At 38.1% G+C, this 22,380-nt stretch overlaps 1 protein-coding gene across 3 annotated transcripts in view; it reads right to left on the bottom strand.

Moving 5' to 3' along the window:
* The window catches only part of pcdh11 (protocadherin 11), a 130,667-nt gene that overhangs the window by 43,014 nt on the left and 65,273 nt on the right, over nucleotides 1-22,380 (bottom strand). For 2 of the 3 annotated variants that reach the window (XM_044205245.1, XM_044205244.1), the window contains exons 5-6: nucleotides 12,727-12,762; nucleotides 7,084-7,282 (exon numbers count right to left, since the gene is read on the bottom strand). In XM_044205245.1, coding sequence (XP_044061180.1) covers nucleotides 7,084-7,282; nucleotides 12,727-12,762 — 235 coding nt within the window. The remainder of the gene's footprint in view (nucleotides 1-7,083; nucleotides 7,283-12,726; nucleotides 12,763-22,380) is intronic. The other variant, XM_044205246.1, reaches the window with a different exon arrangement.

The following is a 22,380-nucleotide window of genomic DNA, read 5'->3' as shown; positions in this document are numbered from 1 at the left end:
ATCAGCTAGATGGGATCAATGCCCAAAGCAGTTCACCTCTCTTGAACCCAGCATTTCACAGGTTTAATATGCAGTCCGAGCCATATTCCAGTTTAGGAATCATAGAGTCAGTGAAATGGAACAAAGTGAATCGCTGGCTGGGGCCTTTGAGCCTCTATCCTTGTTTGAAGTCTCTCTCTATCCCTGCCGAGTTCAGAATACATTGTCCAGAGATACGATCAAACTTGGCAGCTATTGATCCCTTCCCAAACCAGACACAAGACTTACTGAACATGTTAACAACTTCGGAACGAGTATTTTAATTGTACATGTCTTTGAAAAAGCCCACTCAAGTCACAGTGCTGCTGAGTGAATTTGAAGAAGCAACTTTTGGACAGTCAAACATGGTGTATCCAGCCAACTTTCCTGTTTTTCTCCTAAAAATCTAGCTGAACTCTTTGAGTATTCAAATCACATCTCTCAGGGCACAGCGTTTTACAAATGTTGAAATAAAAGTGTTAAAGGATGCATTAACAACTAAAATCTGTTTCTTAGCTTACAGCAATCCTCAGTTGCAGTTTGTTGCAGAAGTTTGTGTCACTCATAATGTGCTGTAGACTTAAAGGGCTGTTAGTTTTATGTTTTCAGTCTAAACATTGCTTGCCTGTTTCAATGAGTTTGTAAGTCAGCTCTCAACACTGTAATAATGTGTTTAACTTCCATCATATGTGTTATTTTCTTTTGGTCATGACATTGAAGCACCTCCATTGGTATGAAAACTGTAAATACCATGCACTGATTGTCCCAAAATCTTTTAATATCTTTTCCGGCTTGTCCTGTTGAGATCTGGATGATTGTACCAGAAAGCTTCCATCTCAACTTCACAGAAGACTTTGGCAGGGCAACAAAGAAGGGGCTTAATACACTGGAAAAGGAGGGTTCTAACATGACACTTTTCAGTCGTTTGAAGGAGGGTGGAGAGAGATTTCTGCGAGCTGAGTTGACTCCTCCAGATCAATAGCTTGTCTCTCTCTCCAAGACAACTGGTGTGGCATTTGAACCAGATAAAACAAGGGTTCCCCTCTACCTCACCCCTGAGAACTGAGCACTTCCACCAAATCCCAATCGGTAAAGAAGGATACAGATGAGTCCATCTAAATCCCCTTCTGACTCAGCTCTGGACTCCCGGCGGTCAAAAAAAGGAGAGAGGAAAAAATAAATAAATCTAAAATCATCTTAAAAGGAAAGGTCCAATCTATGTAGGTTAATACTCACTGTTGCTTCATTTAGCTCTGTTGCAGGCCCACTGGGGCAGCTGTAAAAAGTTCTGGGAGCCAGAAGGCACAAAGGCTTTTATTTATTTATATGAGGGAGAATATATAGCGGGAAGCAAACTGGTGCAAATGATGTGAAAAAAAAAGGAGTTTGAAGAAATTATCTTGTAGATTGTGGGATAACTGCAAGAAAAGGAATAGGCTGCATTACCATTTTATGTGCAGCATGAATTAAATATACACGCAGCAGCCAGAATATCTCTGATAACAACGACAATATGTAAGGTCATGATGTGAAAAAGAATGAGAAATGCTTCCTCCCATCTTTCAGCAACCACTATCGATGTACCCTTAAGCAAGGCACTTTATTCTTAATTACTTTAGTGAAGCTGCTCATTTGTCAGCAGTAGATGATGAGATGGCCTGGCAGAAGTAAAAGGTTGCACTGGCAGCTACTAAGTGTGTAAATGTGGAGAAGGGCAGTTCTATCAAAGGGAATGCCTGCTCAGCTAACTTTACATGAATGAAAGTTGAAAAAAAAACCAAGCCTAAAAATCTTACAACACTTCATCATCTTTCTAACCTGTGGTCAGCCAATTATCCTGATCTTGCAACAGTGTTGGATTTTTAACTCTCTGAACAAGGGTCCTCTTCTCCCTTGCATGTCAGCTTAGTCTTTCCCCCTGGTCGCTGATGACATTGTAACACTAATTACAGCTAATTGTTCTATGCTGAATGGATTTAGTCACATTGCAAATGATATGCCATTGGTCAGTGTCACAATGTTTCCACAGAAAGATTCAATGGGGAACGGAAATTTGCACAAATGAATGTAATTAAGAAGCACATTCATTACTTCTAATTGCATATGAGAACCCTCAAAGTGAAACTGAGATTGGACTCATATGAATAATTAATGTAGCTAACTGTACTGAACACCATGGCGTTGTTGGCGTCACATGGTGATGTGCTAAAGTACTGGTGTGAATGACATAATGTAGTGTTAAAGTTTTGCGCCAAAGCTGATCCCGCTTAGTTGTAGAGTTCCATTAACAACCAACCAACTTTTTTTTTCATGCCTCCTCATGAAATCCCTTTATTCATGGGCAGATTGTGTCTAGACAGTTGAATTCCAATCTTAGTGCAAGCTTGGCATTGGCGGCCAGACATACTGGTTAGAGTCGGAGGTTTGAGAAGTATTAAAAATTCAAGTGGTCCCAATGTGTTTGGCATACTAGATCAAGTCCAGTGGCCTTTTCCAAAGACAAGAAAAAGGGCAGTTGTAAATCAGTCAAGTGGAAACTGAGAGCCTGAGAGCTATTAGAAAAATTTTGGACCTACAGAAATCAAAGAGTTGAGAACATAACCCCCTCAAAGTATGAACTCAGCAAGCCTTTAATCAGATTATTTGTCTACTGACAACAGAAATTATATAATGTGCTATAAAAGCCTTAGACATAAAATTGCACGAAGTGAAAAAAAAAATTATATCAAACAAAATCATTGATGGAAATGTATTATTTGATGAAGAAATTCTTTAAAACAAAGTCTGTAGTTTTAAAATACACTGTACAGCACGTTTCAAAACTATAATCTTATTATACAGTGTTTAAAAAGGATTGTCTTATCGTAATAGCAGATTTAGATCTTAGACAGACAAGGTGTAAGCTGGTCATTTGAAATCCATATGCCACAGATTAAGATACGGCATTATACTGTACAGCTTTTTCATGTTTCCAGAGACTAACGCACTACTTCAAAACTGCCTTTAGTGAGATGCTTGTAAGAGGACAAAAGCACAAGCTCTTAAATCCCTCAACTCCAACAACAGGAGAAAGAAATAAGTATATTACAAATCGTCCAGAGAACAAAATTGTGTATTGTTTGAAAAATGTGAAGGATTTAGACTCAGGGATTTGCTCCCACTTTGCTGCACTTTGTCTGAGGGCTTAGCACTGTTCGCTTTTCGTGACATAATGATTCCCATCATTCAGCAAAAGCCTTTCAGGACAACATCAACCTAACAGCACAGGCTGCCCAAAATTAATAAATACATAAAAAAAACCCACAGGATTTAATTATTTGATGTCAACAAAGCTGAACCGATCACATGTGCAGTCACATCACTCAGAACAAGGCCAATAGTCATTACAATTAAAAAACAACTACAACAAACTCCGCAGGAAACAATGTCTGAACCAAGATAGGTCAAGAATGACACTTTAATCAACCGGATGCTTTCCATTCCACATTCCACGTGAAACAGTGCTCTTAGTGATTCCAGGAAAAGTCAGTCAATTCTGATGCCTAGAAGGTAAACCTCTGTAAAGACTGTTCTGAAAAGCGAGGATGCCACTCAACTGAGTCACTGAAGAATGTCAACTGAAACAGCGGTGTACATCCTCTTTATTCGAGGGAAGAGATGCATCACATATCATTATGCATTCCTGTTTTTGATGTTTTGATGAAGTGTTGCAATTTGGCCAAAAGGGACAGGTACGATTCATCATGCCTAATTGTTCTGGATGTGCAGTTCTGTAAAAAAACAGCTATCAGATGTATGGGGGTTGGACCTAAAAACACACATGCTAATGATATTAATTTGCAGCTTTTATCTATTTGTAGAGACAGCTGAGGAAATATCAAAACCTTTGGAACAATGTGTGACAAAAGAGTTGACAGCTCAAGACTGATGGCGGGGTGGTGAAGTAAGCCTGGAGGGGGAAGCAAGAGCCCATAAAATGAACAGCCGCCTAACTCATAAATAATAGAAACATAAAATGTCATATGAACTTTATTTCAAGAGTGGGTGGTCTAATAAAGATGCAGGTTTAAAGAGGAGTTGAGAAATTCATTGTCATAAGAAGGCCACATGGCTTGCCTTTGGCACAGACAATTATTCAGTGCAAGTTGACATTCAGGTCCAAGCTGAGGCACCTTTACGAAACAATACCATTGCGTTTGACTCCAGAAATTCTCTTTCTACTGTCGCTTAAGTCTTTCAATCTCTCAGCTCTATTTCTTCCTCTTCACTTGGAGTCATTCCATCTCCTCTCCCCTCGTCCCCCTTTTCCTTGTTCTTTCTGCTTTACAAATTGAGACGACATGATAAGAGATTGCCACTGCCATGCCAGCCTGGTGCTCATTGATAAAACCATATCTAATCCATCTTAGGCCCCTCTCTGTCACCAACACACTCATCTCTGCGACGGTCAACATGCGCAGGATCCATCTCTCTTTTTGAACTGAGTAGAACAGAGTCAGAGTTTATCTTTAAACTTCTGGAAGGAGAAAATGGAGCTGGGGAGTCAAACGAGTTTCACACTGTCTTCAAATGATGTGAGAGTGTGTGTGCAAGTGTGTGTTAAACCAGTGGCATCTAAAAGTAAATGAAAGAACTTTTGGGATTTTAGGTGAGAATATATGTGGTTCAAAGTGTGTTTTTAAGTAAATTATACAAATATTTAAAGGGCAGAAGACAAGCAATCTGAAAGCAGCATAGTTGTTCATATATATGTATAATAAGTAATAAGTGCAGTATTTGAGTTACTTTATGTAAGTATGAGATGTTTATGTCACTGAACATTAATGAGATGATGAGCAATTGCCTCTGTATATATATATAAATGTTCGTAAAATTAATTTAATTATTTCAGATATAGTGTTCAAATACGATCAGGTCCTGTCTCTTTTTCCCTTTTTTTACAGTAACAACAGTAAAAATTACATTGACTTGAATATAATTTGGTGTAATAAGGTTACAACAGAGCATTACAAGGGACTTTGTGGTCAAATAATACAATAATAATACTACTGTACTAATATTAGACTCCAATATTAGACTCCCAGTTATTCTGTTAACACTCTCACTCTGCTGTGATTATTAATGCAGCAATTTGTAAAAGTACACATGCATCTACTACATTAGTATGGCCTTCTATCTAAAACTAATGCACTTCAACAAATATTACCCTAGAGGGAAAGCGGGTAATAAGTGCAGTATTTGAGTTACTTTATGAAGTATGAGATGTTTATGTCACTGGATATTAATTAGATGATGAGCAATTGCCTCTGTATATGAATGAATCACATATATGAATCACTGCTGTCACCAGGGTGAATACATTAAAGAGAACAGATGGGGAAGGAGCTGTTTGCTCATTACATGTATGTGTTTGCATGTGCATTTATACACGTGCCTGGTGTACAGATGTGTGTGTGTGTGTGTGTGTGTGTGTGTGTGTGTGTGTGTGTGTGTGTGTGGGGTTATGGAAGTCATCTGGTTGTGTAAAAAAGGGTATCTTGTTAAAAAAAAGATTTCTTGCTGTAACTCACAATGCCCTCTTGTCAAAAAAAAAAATCACAAATGGGACGGACCCTTGCATGTAAATGAACAGGAAGCCATCGCCAGGAGATGTCACCCATCTTGTCTAATGTCTAACAAATGCATTCACAATCACAATGACACACCAGCCCTGGACCTGTCAGTGCAGCTGCTGGGGAGGCAGATGCACCAAGGACTGTTGTCTCACTTACAGCTATGACACAATGGCTATACTGCACGTAGGTGTATGCAAAGCAATCTATTTCTACCTGTCCTGTAGATTTTCTCTGCTGGATAAAAAAATTAAAAAATAAATACAGACTTGTTTTTTTTTTTGACAGGTAACTCAGTGCAATGGCTACAGCATTTCTGGCAATGATACACATGGGCCACAGGAGGAGTGAAGGTCTGCACCAGTCTGAGCCTCAATCCAGTTTGCAATATTTGATGCAGGGTTACCCCCAGAAAATAAAATCTGATTCACCAGGACTACAATATCCAGCTTGAAGTGTGTGTGTGTGTGTGTGTGTGTGTGTGTGTGTGTGGGGGGGGGGGTGACAAGGACACATTGATAGGGGACTCAGAGTAGCCTTGTTCATGTTAAGGTGGAGCAAAATCATTTCAGCAGCATCATTGGCATGCTGCAGGTGCACAGGCTTTGGATCTACATTACCACTGGTAGGAAAACCCAGTGTCCTCTATGGTGTGTCTTAAGCACTTTTCTTTTTCCTCTCAGCCAGTTATTTGAGCAATGATTTTTAAAAATCTGTTGTATATGTATGAGGACGGAGTTGTGCATCCCTGCGTTCAGTGGAGCTTTTTATGGAGAACATCATTGGGCAGTAAGCCATGCAGTGACAGCTGTCTTGTGAATCATTTGAATAAATTCAGCAACAGAGTTCCAACTTCAGAGGTATAATTCCCCCCACGTTGTACAGCTTAGCACTGGACACCGTTGACAAAATTCAGCCTTGCAAAATTAATTGTCAATAATAAATGTACAATTGTGCAAGTTACACTCTTATTATTCTGTAGTCCCATTACAACATTGCTTGTTTTGATCAAATTTAATTTATTTGCATATATAATATGACTCAGATGGTTTTTGGTTTTAAATCTCAACACGAAAAACTGATGAATACGGTACATGGAACAAGAGTTCATTTCCCTCTCAGCAGTGCAGCCCAGCTGTTGTCCTACATGTCTCAAGAATGACCTCACAAAAACAGCATGTACAGCAAACCAAATTTTATGTGTAACTAGCTTGTTACTAATTATTTGACAAAAAATGGTCTCTTTTTAAATGTTTGCAAGGCTGTCTTGTTACTATGTCAATCTCAATCAGCTGTAATCTCAGTAAATAATTTTAGTCTAAAAACACAGATGGCCACTTGTAAATCACATTGAGGAAAATCAGCCTCAAAAAATCACAAAAAATAATATAAATGAAAAACATAAAATAACAGATTTGCCTGCTTTCTGAACAGAGCAAAATTCAGTACTCACTAGATTCAGGGTCTGAGTTTCCATCTCCCTCAGTGCGGCTGTTAGGTGATGTTTGCTCATAGTACTCCTCCTGGGGGAAGCTGAGGGGAAGAGGCTGGGTGGTGCTGGCTGTGCTGCTAGGCTCCGGGTCTCCCAGTCCGCTGTCACTGCAGCTCTCCTGGGAACCATCTGGGAGATGGAACGTCACACGGCGCTGGGTCTGGAGCACACCAACAAACAAGAAATGTTCTGTGTGAAACTCTTCTGTCCTGTTTAAAATGCCCCCCCAAAAAACCCTACAAATGAGGAAGTACAGCAGTGTAGAATGGGCGAGTATGGAATAAACCATTGAATGATGAGTCAAATATCAATAGGAAACATTAATTAATCATTAATCAGTAAGCAACATTTCTTAAAGGGTCCTAAAATGTTTCGCTACTCTGATACTAAAGACAGTTTTTACTCTTTTACTGTAGATTCCAAAGGGTTGAAAAAGAAAGTTTTGAGATATCCACCTCTGAGAGTACTGCTTCCACTGCAAATACAATGGAGATTAATGGCATTGTGTGGTGCTCACATCATTGAAAAATTACATTTAAAAAATTGACAGTGACGTTTCTTTCCAGAAACAGTGTCAAGTTGTTCTGGATAATTCATAGAACACAATGAGAACAGTTTTTATAGGGATTATTTTTGCAGTAGAAAGTAGTTCCAATTAAATCTGATCACAGTGAGGACATTTGTTTTGGAGAAACCCACTGTTGTTGAATTTTTAATGACATAACAATAATAATAATAATAATAATAATAATAATAATAATAATAATAATAATAATAATAATTGGATAGAGAGATGGATATCTCAAAATCTGGACACATAAAAGCATAACTATCTGCAGATATATCACAACAGCTAAGAGAGAAAATATGTTTTTGTTTGTTTCTTTTTATTTTTCTTATTTGGGTGAGCTGACCAACCTTTTAAAAAAAACCTTATTGAGTCACTTAACTGATGTAATCATCAATTCAAGGTTTGACCCTTGACCTCATCACAACACTGACTCATTTGTTGGTCACCAGAAAGAAATATTGAAAATCCTGTCCTTAAAATGTCTGTAGATCCTGGGATGCATACATCAAACACCTCATCATGAGAGGTGACAACAATGTTCATTTATGGGGGAATGAGTACTGTGAGATGGCATTTACAAGGGAAATCCTTTTCTAATTGTATATCAAGTGTTGTCATTTCATGCCCAGCACTGCATCCATCATCTTTACCTGCTTTTAGTTGGAAAATATGCCAAAATTGCATCCTGTCACCACAGGGACTAATTGAAACAGTAACCTCATAACCCAAAAATGATTTCTGGTCTGTTGAGTCTAGTGAATTACTTTTCAGATAATAAACTCACTATAAGATTTATAATTGAGACTTCCCAGCCTGATAATAGATGAGATGTGAACTATGTCCTAGTTTTCTCTCTCTCCCAGTTTAGACACAAAAGAAGTGGAAATGTGTTTGGAGGCTTAGACTTTGATTTGTAAAGTCTTGGGGATCACAGGAGTGTGGGCATTTTCTTCTGAAAGGTGCAGGCCTCTTTGATTTCTCTGGAGGTTTATAGAAGTTCATGCTGCGACCTTTCTTTGGAGCCAAAAAAGAAAACAGATCGTGTATGTAGTCATGTCTGCTAACATGTTAACAAACCACACAGTTTCATATTGTGAGGCACACAGGGTAATCTGTAGACACTGCTGATTTCATTTTTTACTTTCATTTTTTATATCTTACTTGGAGTTAGACAAAGAGAAAAATGAGGCGTTAGAAGATCTGACTTGGCTTTGAGGTAATACCGGTAAAACTGAGCATTGTCGCAGTGATATATAGTGTAGCTTGAATTCATGTCTTCACATGATTCCCTGAGTAACATCATACTGCATCACACTGTATTGGGGCATAAAACACATAAAATGTAATTACGCCCTCAGCTTTGGTTATTGCGGTGAATTTTATTCGTCCCATTACTCAAACTGATAAGAGAATTTTTTTTTTTGAGAGCAAATACAACTGGAGCCCAAATGACTATCTTGATTTTCTTCTTTCCATAGCAATAAAGGCAATATGCAAGACATGAATTAAAAACATCATTAACACATGCTCCTTTAAGCTCAGGAGGAGGAGATGCCTCTGTGCGAACATATTTTTCCTTGGCCACTATAGTGCGTTGATAAAGCACTTATTGTTCTTTGATAAGACTAAATAAGGCTTGGAAAATAGGAGAGAGGCAGAGTGAAATAAAGTCTGGTACTAATGAAGGACAAACTGCCAAAAACCAAGTACACAAAAAGCTTCATTTAAAAACTATCAGAGAGGGTTGACTAACCTAGATCCACACAATTAGCACCCCGAAAGCACAACTGAGTGGTTTTCAATGCTGTGATGTTGAAATAGCTAGCTAAATATTCTATTTACTTGATTCATCTAGATCCCGAGGCCACAAATCACTGTGTGTGAGTGTTTGTGTGAGTGTAAGCTAGTAAGAAAAAGATGGATAAGAAATAAGGAGAAAAAGAGTGGGAAAAAGGGCATGCAGTCAAAGAAGCAAACACACACAACCTTCAACTTTTGTGTGAGATAACAACTCAGAAACAAAAGCTTTTTGTTGCTGTTGTTTCTATTAAGAAAATAAGAAATAAAAGAGTTATCTGTTCTGCACTAATTTCTGCACCACATAAAAATATATGATGCATTACTCCTTAAAATCAATCTTGTTTTTACTGCATGCATTGTGACATCTTCTGCTGCCAAATGATGAGGTACATTTCTAAAGTTCTGTATTGAAAGGGATGTTTCCCCCCCACCTCATGTGGTTTTATTCATTTTCTAAGACAGAGGAGACGAATACCTTGTTGGCAAAATCATATAGTTCTGTGTGCCATGTTCGCCCACGCTTTCAAGTAGTCTAAATATCTGCTTGTTCTGAAACAGCGCTGGCAGCTGTTTCTCAAATTACTGGAGGATGCACGCAAAAGCAAAGTCCAGGTTCCAGCAAAAGAATGAGCATACTTATAGAAGGTTGGCAGCTCTACAAAAATCATGCTTCCTCTCCACATGACTCTAATTATTAGAAACTTGCTCCAACAATGGCATCCAGAATCTATTAGAACAAACAGCTGTCCATGACAATTAGGACATAATCATTTTGCATAAGGGAGTGTCTTTATTTTTAGACTGCTGTTTATTCAAACCCATTCAAGTTGGTGCCAGATGTTGGGAAAAGCCTAATTTGATTTCACGATGCACTCAATACTAAGTCGTTTAGAGCTACAATATTAATTACAATTAAACATCATTAATGGGTCTTAAATAAATAAAAGTTTTGCTCTCAGTGGTAAAGACTAATGTGAATAAAACATTAATGTTGAAAGACAAACATGATAAACAAAAACAAACATTCACACAGGAGTCAAGGTGAGTGTTTTGCTAAGCATTATCACTTATTTAAAGAAGCTGCCAGAAATCCATAAAGCAAAGACAAGCTGCGGTAGGAGATATCAAGACCAAACAAAGCCCGTTCAGCCAGATAAAACACTGCCTTGAGAAGTATGTACACAGAGATAAAATGAACAGAGGAGATGCATGCCAAGTTCTGTCATATAACAAGCCAGCCAATCCAAAACCCTAGCTCTGGTAACCCAGACAATAGGCAGATGGGGCTGGATTCACGGGTTACCGGATTAGAAGTCCGTTATATTTAGATATAGAGGAGGAGAGGCCAAGTGGCTGCCACCTTGTCCTTTGGTAGGCCACAGCTCTTTTAGTTTTATTATTATATATATATTTTCCCGAACCACCATTCTCTAGAAACAGCAAAGATGTCAGTGCTGCACAGAGAAGGACTTGGCTGACAACCACCTCACTTTGAGTGATAAACAGGGACCACTTAGGAGTGAATCAGGGGAGATTGGCTCTGCCATTTCAGATAAGGATCAGCTTGCGGGCACACCTAGACCTGCATAAATCTGTTCAGAGGAGATGGTGATTTGTCATGTAGCACATGTCTTATGTGGAGGGAAAAAATAAAAGACAAAAACAACAGCAATGGCAAGGTATTCATCCCAAAAACGCTGTCCCACATGTCCCTATTCTGCTTGATGTTGAGATCATGCAACATCCACAAAAATGTGCTAGCGATTTTACTTTGTGGGTGTGTCCTTTCTTTTTGTACATGCTGTTCCAGCGCAGCCTATTATGTGTGAGGTGATATGCCACTGTGTGTGAAATCGTGAGTTAGCGGGGACATGCAAGAAGGAGGTGATTCTAGCAAGTGGGTTGAGAGATTACAGGGTGATTTTTGACTAATCAAATGAATTTTTATCAATTTTAGCTGTAATTGAGTCATCTGCTATCATGATCTTCTCTGTGCAACATGAACTATGACAGTATTAGTGATATTCCCCAGTCCTAGCAAAGCAGGGTCTTACACTGGACTGTGATCAAACACTTCTGAGCACTAAAAAACTTTAATAATACAATAGTCAAATGTTGTAATGGCTTAGATATAAGTAACCAACAGATACCTACCACTTGTATTGTAAATCCACATCAAATTATATTAGAAATATTTAACCATATTAGAAAATTGTTCGACTGCTCTCCAAATAAAAAAGTTAGGACTAAACACACAAGCTGTGGTGTGCAGGATTTCACAGTATCAATATTTTCTGCTGAAATTGAAAAAGTTTGAGTAGCATGTTATTATGCAAAGTGCAGGAAAAACTCTGACAGTCCTGCTCTCATTGACCAAAGACCAGTGAACTCTGTGCCTGTGTGCCGACATGAACTTCAAAAAAGAGTAACTGAAATACTGAAACGGAAAGACAGGATATGATGGTCAGATGCCACAACACAATTGTATTTAATGTTAATGGGGAGGAAGTGTGTAATGGTCTTGAGCTGGGTTGAATATTTCACTTAAACATGCAACAATACAGACAGTTGAAAGTAAAGACATTTTCAGGTCACTCTCAGCAAAACTTTACAGTGCAGCTACCTTTGCTTAAGAAAAACAATAATTTAAAGGATGAGAAGAAACTTTCAATGTTGATAAATGTTTTTCTTAATGGAAAAATATGAAGGTTGAGAACCCATTTCTGCTATTCCAAACAAATACAACACGGTTTGAAGAAAAAAAAAAATCTGTGGCATTTTCAAAATGCCACCCACAACTTTTCAGTCATATTCGTGGTAGAATGAGGTTAAAAAAAGTAATTTTGAATGATATAAAAATAGCAGTCAAGTCATGAACAAAATGAATAGATCAATCGCTGCATCTCCAAAATATTTTAATTTTTAGATTAAACAGTGGGTTTTTACAAGGGTTTCATAACCCTAATGGTTGCAGAATTTTCAACCCACAGAATCTTTCAACTTAAGTTAAAACATTAAAATCAAACTGTGGTTTTGAGGTTTTCAAATGCCAACAACAATATGAATATTTCTAGCATGAAAGGTTATGTAGGGGTGACATGCAGATTTATTGTAGTGTGTAACATGTCAAATATAGTAATAGACCAAAAAACTGCACAGTATCATGCTCTAATGATGCCTATGGAAAGGCACATCCAACAAAGAGCAGAGAACAGTGTGTGCGTACAACTTACATTCACAGAGGTTATCTTGCCAAGTTGACAGGCCTCCTGCAAAGACAGAAGAACAGTAATTTCACATCATTGCCTGACTGTAACCCTACAGAGGATTTACTATGGAAATGGATATTTGGAGACAACAAAGAAAACTGCACTTGGAACTTTCCAGTCTTGTTAAAGTCAGTCAGAGTTCACAATTGACAACCTCATAGATTTGGGGGTTTAAAGTCTTTTTTTAGGTTGGAATTGAGATTTTGGATACATATTGATTTCTTCCTCAGACGCAGAGTTTGTACAGCACATTTCCGTGCTCAGTTGGCATGCCAACAAACAGGGCTGCAGAGTACACCCTCTCGCCAGAAATGTAAAGAATAGGGCAAACCTGACATCCTGACAACACAAGCCATACAGCTGACACTTTGATAAAGATGTTTTCTCTGCATGTCAGAGAGGAAAGTGAACAGAATATCAAATGAAGCATCAAAAATTAACAATAAACAGTGACAAGCTTCTAAATTGGGAATAAAAGACACCCGCAAGCCTGCAAAATAGCATCCTCTCTCTGGGGACTGAGATAACTCACAGAGAGATAAGAGTATTTAATTTTTAATCACCAATTTTGTTTTCTTTGTACTGTGTATAATAATCTGAGTACATGACTTGATTTGCAAAGAAAATAGAAGAAATCTGGCAGTGAGGAGGCACTTAGACAGGGGAGAGGACTGCTGGGGTGGAACGGTAAAACAATGAACAGGAAACAAGTTCATGTCAACAGATTATCCTGCCATAATTGTTCACCAAGGGATGCTACTGACTGAGCAATAGAGCAGTACACCCAAAGCTATTCATCAAAAACAAAATGGAGCTTCATGGTGTACAGCTAAACTAAGTTAAATAGTAAGGTCAAGGTAACCATTAAATCATCTCATTTCCATGATCTAGTTGCTCAAACTGATGTCATTCATACTGTATATTGTTGACTACACCAGAAATGTTTTCTGTGAGTAATATCAGCAATATGTCACCAACAGTTTGTCTCTTCTTCAACAGTGCATTTAACCATTTTTTTTACATGGCCTAACTAAACTGGCTAACCTCTGCAATCTGTCATTAATAGGACAGCATCACAATACAAAGCTATATATATATAATATTTTGTAACATGGTGGTTATCTTGTCCTCGTTATGGTGGCTGTCTTGTCCTTTTTTAGTGTAGTGGACAGTATCTCTGCCTGTCACGTGGAAGACTGGGGTTTGATTCCCCAATGGGGAGTGTTATTTTGTTTTTGTTTTTTTTATATTTTCATAATACTGCTCTATCCTGCATTTATGCACACATTTTATATCCTGCACTTGCTTATTGCACTTCTGGTTAGACCTAAACTGCATTTCGTTGCCTTGTACTTGTACATGTGTAATGACAATAAAGTTGAATCTAATCTAATCATTTTTAGCCCTTTCAGCCATTAGACCATTGCTCATGCTCAATGCCAGCATATGCATTTTTCATTCCCATCCAGTCCCAAAAATATTTTTAGGACTGGATGTTATTTAGTGACAATAAGTTCATGTCATGTCCAACCTCTATAATGTTACATTTTGTAATGTCTTCTAATGTAATAACACATTACATTAAACAAGGAATCACATAATTTCATTAACTACTATTTTTGCTATATATATGCCGTGGGTCTGTAATGGTTTTGTGCTGTTTTAGAAGCTGTACTAATAAATGTTTGTATATCAAAAATGGGTTAAATTATTATATGTGTGATGTGAAAGGGGTCACCTGTAGTGACTAACCCATCACCAGTTCCCTTCATCTCTATGAAGTGTTTTAGTGTGTTTCAGCTCATTGTTTTGGTTTTACAGCCCACACCTTTACTGTTTTGGTCCACTTCCTAACAAGTACCTGGCAGACAGAGTTAGCGACGAGCTGGTGAACATGGTGGACCATTTAGCAGCTAAAGAGCCAGATATTTCCCACAGGAGTTGGTGGAGACCAAAACAGAGCTAAAATAAGTCTGACAAAATTAGAATGACAATGTTACTTTGTGTCTGCTTGATGTGTAAATAAGCAACTGTTTGCTAACATTTTTGTGACTTTATAAACAACTGTATAAGGTGAGATTATATGTCAGTGTTGTGTTTATAGCTTGTTGTCCTGCCCTCGAATGGCAAAAACCTAAGTAAATGCTGCTTTAATGTCCGAAATAGGTGACAGATAAATGTTGTAGGACAATATTATGACATATGGCACTAAGAGTGAGGTAGGTTTAAAAGTAATCTCAGTAAACTTGACTCACAGCTTTTTATGTTTTTAGCTGAACCGTCCTGATATAAGTGCAGTAATTGCAAAAACAGGAATATGCAATGGACTGATATATAAATTGATTCTGTCTAGATTATTTACATTTAACATGATGTGAACAAGAAGGCTATGCAAAAAATGCAAACAGACTGCATATGGAGACATATATAGGTTATGGTAAGTATAATTCATACTGTACCTATCACTACACCAGATTGACATTACGGCTTTAACTGCTATAGCACTAACCCCTATAAATAAATTGATAAGGATAAGGAATGTAAAATATTTCTGTAAATACACCTTTATTTTTTAAATAAATGTAATTGAAAATAGATGATTGTTTATTTTTTGTTTTGGATATTTGAGCACACCAACTTTTGTCAGGTCTGTTTGAGGAGTTACTCATTTGCATCCACTAACTGGTCATTTAAAGCATGATTTTACTTGAGGCTGCCATCGGGCAGTTGTTTCTTCTCCAAGTAATGTTTTATTCACCATCTCATGACACATACTTCAAGTTAGAGACCTTGCCAACCAATTAAATATATGATAATGTACATGAGGGATCTGAGAAGGTGACCTGTGGTTGTCTCATATTTGGATGACGTTCTAAATAGTGGTTGTACATCTGATTGCTGTAGACCATAAATGTGTGATTTTTCTCTTTTTTTTCTCCTCAGTCTAGACTGGTCAGTGACCTTCTCTCTGTATCTATGCCTCTCAAACTAGCAGTTTCAAAGCACCCACATGCATGCCTGGGAGAGAGTTATGCTTAAGATAAGTGTATTTGTTGGTGAACCACATCAAAGTACAGAGGGATGTCTTAGCGAGCAAAGGCAGTGGAGCTCGAACCAAGCCTTTGATCACCCCAGGCACTCTGATCATTAAAATATTGGATAAATAATTGATTAAAAACACCAGACCTTATTGTGCTCTGTTTCTGTATCCAAACGTATCCCAGTTTTGAGACACAGTAGCTGCACAATGAATAAATAGCAAATGTTGATAGTGAAAGGAACATATAGTATGTTCAGTACATGTTGTAGCATTGCATGGCATGCTTTGACACAATATATGTAAATAATTATATTTGATATTGTTGTAATGTGTAAAGTACATTCTGACTACAGTGCAGTCTTTGAGTTCCCCAGCACTGAGTTCCAGTATGAACTGGAGACAGGTTGAAGTGCTGCACAAGCCTTTTTTTTCCAGTGAGGGTCTGAGCGATGGCATGGCAGGCTGGCAGAGAGGTAGAAGGACTGGGTAATAATTACAGGCATAGACAGAAGCTAGGTAAGAGTGCATTCCAGCTGTGCGTAGGTGACTGGAGGGTAGCTAATATTACATCTACGGTGTAAACCAAGCCTGGAGTGTGCAAGAGAAAAACAACGAGCCCACTATGTGCATATCAACCCTCCTCAGTACATACTGTATACTATTTACATTTAGAGTATAAAAATAAATCTATATTAATCAAGATTTATTCCAGTTCCGACTTATAACACCAGGCAACAGAGTTTTATATTTACTACTGTGCATACCTCTCAGCATGAAGAGATCAAAACACCAGCAACATTTGTAGTATATAGAACAACTTTATTGTTAAACCAACGCGTTTCAGCTTGTGGCCTTCATCAGGGTCACCATGAAACGGGTAGGTATGAAGCAGAAAAAAAAAATCAAAAAGGTTAAAAAAAATTGAAAGACAACCAATCATATACATCCACACACATATCAGCCAATGGGGCACCTACAAAGATGGGTTGGGTAAATGGTCATGTGGCTTCAGGCCAATCGTTGCCCCAGACTGGCAGAGAGGCAAGGGGAGTGTCCAATAAGGGACATGGGTGATACCATATGTACCTTCTCCATGCACCTTTGCATGGCAAACCTATTTACTGTAAGTGACTGACAATTATTGGAGAGCGATGTCAGCTAATGCTAAGTTCATGATGTGAAGCTCTTGTTTCATCAGTCCCTGAAATCAATTAAAAACAATAAAAACAACAATTAAAAAACACAGTTGGCAGCCACTAGGACCTACATGCAAAACTAATATAACTTGTTTTTACCCAAACAAAAATAGCCACAGGTACAGTACCAGAGACAGATATTTTTAAACATATAGTCAATCAAATAACTACCTCTGGATTTCCAAGGTCTTGTTATTCCAATTTATTTGATGAGATTTTCTCCTGACCTCTGTGATCTTGATGACACAGAGGTCTGTCAACATGAGATTACTAAGGAATAACAATCAACTTCATATTCCTTGTTCTCATTTTCAGCAATTACTACGGCTGGTGTCAAAATGATCTGCTGGCTTCACAAGGACATATTCCATTATATTATAATCATAAACCCTGCATTTAACCATTTTTTTTACATGGCCTAACTAAACTGGCTAACCTCTGCAATCTGTCATTAATAGGACAGCATCACAATACAAAGCTTTGCTGAGTTCTTTCCATTAGCAATAACGTCAAAGTTTTAGAAAAAAAAATGGTGCCTCAAATGCACTGCAGTTTGTGAAAATAAATTTAAAGACTGTATGATGTGATAACTTCAAGCTACACCAAAAGCCTTAAAACCCCTCATCCCTGGGGTCCCCATGCTCCTAATAGTTTAACACTAATGAGATCTGCTGCTCCCATCTCTACAGCCTCCCACATTACAGTTTATATTTCGTAGTGTAAATACCTTTGAAGGTGGGGCGAAGCACAGAGCGAGGCAGAGAGAGAGAGACAGGATGCATGGTAGCTAGCCACAGTCTCTTGAGCTGCCAAAGCTCACCCTTGCGTATTTCACATTTGTTTTGACTCTGACTCAGGAGTTCATTGGTGAGGCTCACTATAGTGTGCTGCTGTTCAATTCAGCTAGTCACCCTGCATGAAGTCTGTGAAAATAGTGGTCAAGCAAGACTTGGTTAAATACTGCTCGGTATTCCAGAAATGTCAGGGCAGTGCCACAGTCTACGACTTAAGCTGTATTGAGAGGGTGGGGGAAAAGCATGTGGCCTGCTATCAAGTGGTTGTTGTGCACGGATGAGATGGATGGGGCTGAATTCATCAATAAGAGAAAAATGACAGCTTTGTCAGGTGGCCGTGTCACAATCACACGCATGCAGACATATGCACGCATAATACAAATATTCACAGTGGAAAACTTGGACGTTCATACCATCTGCTCATGTGTGCATGCACAAGAGACGTGAATGCCTCAGCCAAGAAACAGTGGGCAGAGTTCAAGTTTACATCCCTTGTATTTCTGGCAGACGCAGCATGTCTTAGACAGCGTGATAAAACTGTTGCAAACAAAACACCTCCTCATCAAAAGGGGCTAATAAAGTCTTCAATATACTTAAGTGTAGTCTTAGATAAATAGAATCCCCATTTCCCCCTGCATTGGTGTTTAGTTGTCCAAAGTGTATTGATGTACTTATTGACATTCAATAAAGGGAAACCCTCTCAGCAAACCAAACAGAGTGGTGTAAATCCTGTACACTTCTTGAGTGTACACAAGGAGCAACTTTCCTTTAACACAATTACAAGACAGCAATAATGTTGCAGAGTGTTTGAACCAATTTTGATTTACAAGTGGACAACATGTTGCCTTTTCATCACTTATTATTATTAAGTGGTCTGTATATGTGTGTGACAATCCCCCCCTCTTGCTTCACTCTTAGTGAGGTATTGATCCTCCCAGTGTTCCGGCCCCTCCTGATTTCATTAGGCTAGCTGCTGTTAATTACTCCACACTCTAACCTTTTGCTGTTTCATTTGGACCGACAAATTGGGTGAATTAAAAAAGGGGAGGTAGGAAGAGGAAAAGAAAGGAAGGGGAAAAAAGCTCCCTAGCAGCTGTAGTGGTGGACCCCCTCCCTCTCTGTGGCTCTTGTGTCAGAATCCCAAGCGGCATAATAATTAAAAAAGTTCATCAATGTTCTCTTTGCTCATCAAATTATGCAGAAGGAGGCTACTCCAGTAATTGTTGCAGATGATTCATTTATGAAAACCATACCAGCTAGATCTAGTATGGTTGTCTGGGGAGTTGGGAGAATTATGCCCTTTTCACTTCTTTATGTATTTGTAAAAGGTTTCTCAGCTTCAAGCAGGCTGAACATTAAAACACATTTTATTCATGTATGTATATTTATTTACAAGGACCTTGTGACAAACATAACTAACTTCAAAATTTTGTTTCACACCGAATCAAAATGCAACACCCCTCTTTACTGACACACCAATTTGTCTTCTTAGGGAAGGTATTAAAAGAGCATGATATGACACATAGCTGCAAAGTTATAATTAGACCTCATTTAATACCTTATGTCATGAGATTACATGCGCAGTGCATGGCATCTAAGCATACTAAAATCACAGGGGAATATAATTGATTAACCATATGAGACTGGGAACCAGATGATGAGGATGATGCTCTAAATCCATGTTAAATCAATATAGCCACTTCCTACACATCAAGGGATTATTGAGAGAAATTACTACCAGCTGTAATTGCTGACTTACAACACATCAGATAATTTCTGGCTTGGTGCGTCAATGTTTTTATGGATACAATGCATGCAAGTGAGTCAAAAACATTTCACTGCTTTAAGTAATCACCGGATTTAAAGTGGGACAATGTTTCAACATTGGATACATTACCAACCAAGCAAGTGACATTTATAGGATCTTCTGGATCCTTAATATGAGAGATGCCCTTTCCTCAAGGTTGAGTACATTCTAGTTGAAAAGATTCTACATGATGCAGAAGGAGCCATTCAGAGTACTCCCTTTGGCTGAGATAATAACTTCATCATAATTAGCTTGTGGTGCTCAGGAGTGTTGAATTGTCAGTTGCAGTGGGATCTGGGCTGATTTATTGCTTGATTTAATTACGTATCAAAATTCAATTAGACATGCTTTCAACCAAATTCAAAGTGAGTTTTGTCAAGCTGTCCCTTGAAATCAGATGCGGCTTGAAGGACATCCTTCATAATGCAGTGACATCTAACTTAATAATTATCGCTTACCAAAAATCATTCATGTGCTAAAAGATGTAGAAAAAAAAAAAAAAAAAAATTGCTTTTGCCAGTTTTGGAGAAGATGTGATTTTTTTACTCTTCTATTACTTGTTTCACATCTCAAATGACATCAAACAGCATCAAAAAGTGCGAAACAGACCTTGATTTAGTAGTGATGTGAAGAGGGTTGCAGGTACTTTACCAAGTGAAGATACATGACAAAATGCTCTTTGAGGTTGACTACAGCTGAGAAAGTGTCTGGCTTTCTTTACCTACATCACTCACTGCCTGCTCACCCCCTTTTGCTCCAGACTACACTAGGGAAAAAAGGGGAGCTGTTTTGAATAAGTGTCACACCAGCCTCCAAGAGTTACATTGATCTTTACTACTATGCAAATTGAGGATGTCATGGTGTATATGCTAAGAAGCCAAGGAAAGGAAGGAATATTTCAGCCAGAGGTCTCTGACTGAAGTGTAGTCCTTTACCAGTATTGTAAATACACTCATAGAGACAATTTTATTAGGTACACCTTGGTATTACAGTGTAGGGCGATCTTTGACCCTCAGAACAGCCAGATTTTTTTTAGGCATTGATTCAACAAGGTGCCAGAAATGTTCCATTGAGATTTTGATCTATACTAATTTGACAGCATAGTTTTTGCAGTTTTTCACTGGCGCAAATGTTGTGAACATCCCACTTCACCTCATCCCAAAAGTGTTTTATTAGGCTGTGATCTGGGGACTGTGTAGACCATTGGAGTAAAGTAAAGTGATTTCCTGTAATCATCTTGAGAAAATTACACATTATTTTGTTAAAATCCCTTTGAAAAAACTGCACGCTGTCACTATGCAGGGTTGCACCTGGTCAGCAATAATGTTAGTTGTATTTATAGAAGCAAAAATATCATGGATACACCAAGTACTGGCAGACATAAGGCATTCTTTTCTGCTTTCAGTCAAGCTTCCATTTGTTTCCTACAATATCAAGTATTAATTGCATTGCCGAAATTAACACTTTGCCCTTCTTTACCACCAACACACAGAATTACACCCTAGATATGGTCATGTTGGCTAATGTTTTAGCATGCAAACTTTTTACTTTTTGCTTTGTGTTTATCTTACCTATGAACAGCAATATTGCATTTACTGTTACAATACACAACAACTGAACTGTACTTTTGTGCTACTGAGGTTAGCCAAAACTATAAACATTCCCATATAGTTCTGGCTTATTGCTAGCAGCTTCATTAGCCACATCTGGCAGAAATTGGCATTATACTGTTATGTTGATATAGTTTTATAGAAATGCTTAAAGGGTGGGCAGGTTGCTCCTGTTTCCATTAGCATTTCAAGCCTCCTGTCAAAACAGTCATGCCTATTGTTTTCTGTTCAAAATCAAACACGGGTATATATGTGACAAAATATGCCACTGTACTATTTTCTAGCATTGACGCCTGTTGACACTACACAAAAGTATAATTTTTTATCAGATTCCCTCCCCCAATCAGAACATCCCAGCTACTGTACCTCAACTTGACTTGATTCTTCTCTTGTTTGGTGATAGCATGTCAGCTGTAGCTGTCACAATGGATGATGATAATCTTATTGATGCATAACAATATCCAGTCCTTTACAACTGACAGTCTCTGCATTATAAATACAATATTAAAAACACATTTCCTGTTTAGCCATAGTTCAACAGAGCAGAGAAATCAAGTGAAAAGACTCCTGAATCAAATGCGACACTCCATATTCACTTTGTATACTATGTTATGGTTTATATGTTTGCCATGCGGTCCTGTTTATGTGCATCTACAAGAACTGAAGACTCGCAGCCAAGCTTGGATATTGCTGCTGGCTCAGAGAGAAACTGAAAAGATGGACAGGAAGAAAGTAAGTGCTTAGAAACAATATATTCACTAGACCCTAGTGCACTAAAATATTATCCACAATGTTACAGTAAACACTTAGCTACACCCACAACCTTTTTCTACACATTTGGCTGCCAGTGGCAGAAGGTAGGATTTTTGAAGGTTTTAATGTCCATGCTACTAGGTCACCTTATAGAAGGGCTGCATCTTTTTTGTACTGATCATTTCTACTCTCATTAGGGTTAAAAAACATTTGCGTAATCTGTTACGTATGCTGTGGCTTGGAGAATACTTAGTATTTATGGGCCTAATTGTGCCAAGAAAACATTCCCCACCACATTACTCCATTAACCTCAACAACACCCTCTGATGTTGTACCATGCTGAATAGATCCATGGAGTTTAAATTAAATGTTGATCATCTGATTGTTGCAACAGAAACAAGGACTTGCAAGACAAGTA

Source organism: Siniperca chuatsi, linkage group LG8 (genome assembly GCF_020085105.1).
Source record: "Siniperca chuatsi isolate FFG_IHB_CAS linkage group LG8, ASM2008510v1, whole genome shotgun sequence".
Taxonomy (NCBI): domain Eukaryota; kingdom Metazoa; phylum Chordata; class Actinopteri; order Centrarchiformes; family Sinipercidae; genus Siniperca; species Siniperca chuatsi.
The sequence above is the reverse complement of the archived record's forward strand: the minus strand, read 5'-3'. Positions and strand labels throughout refer to the sequence as shown.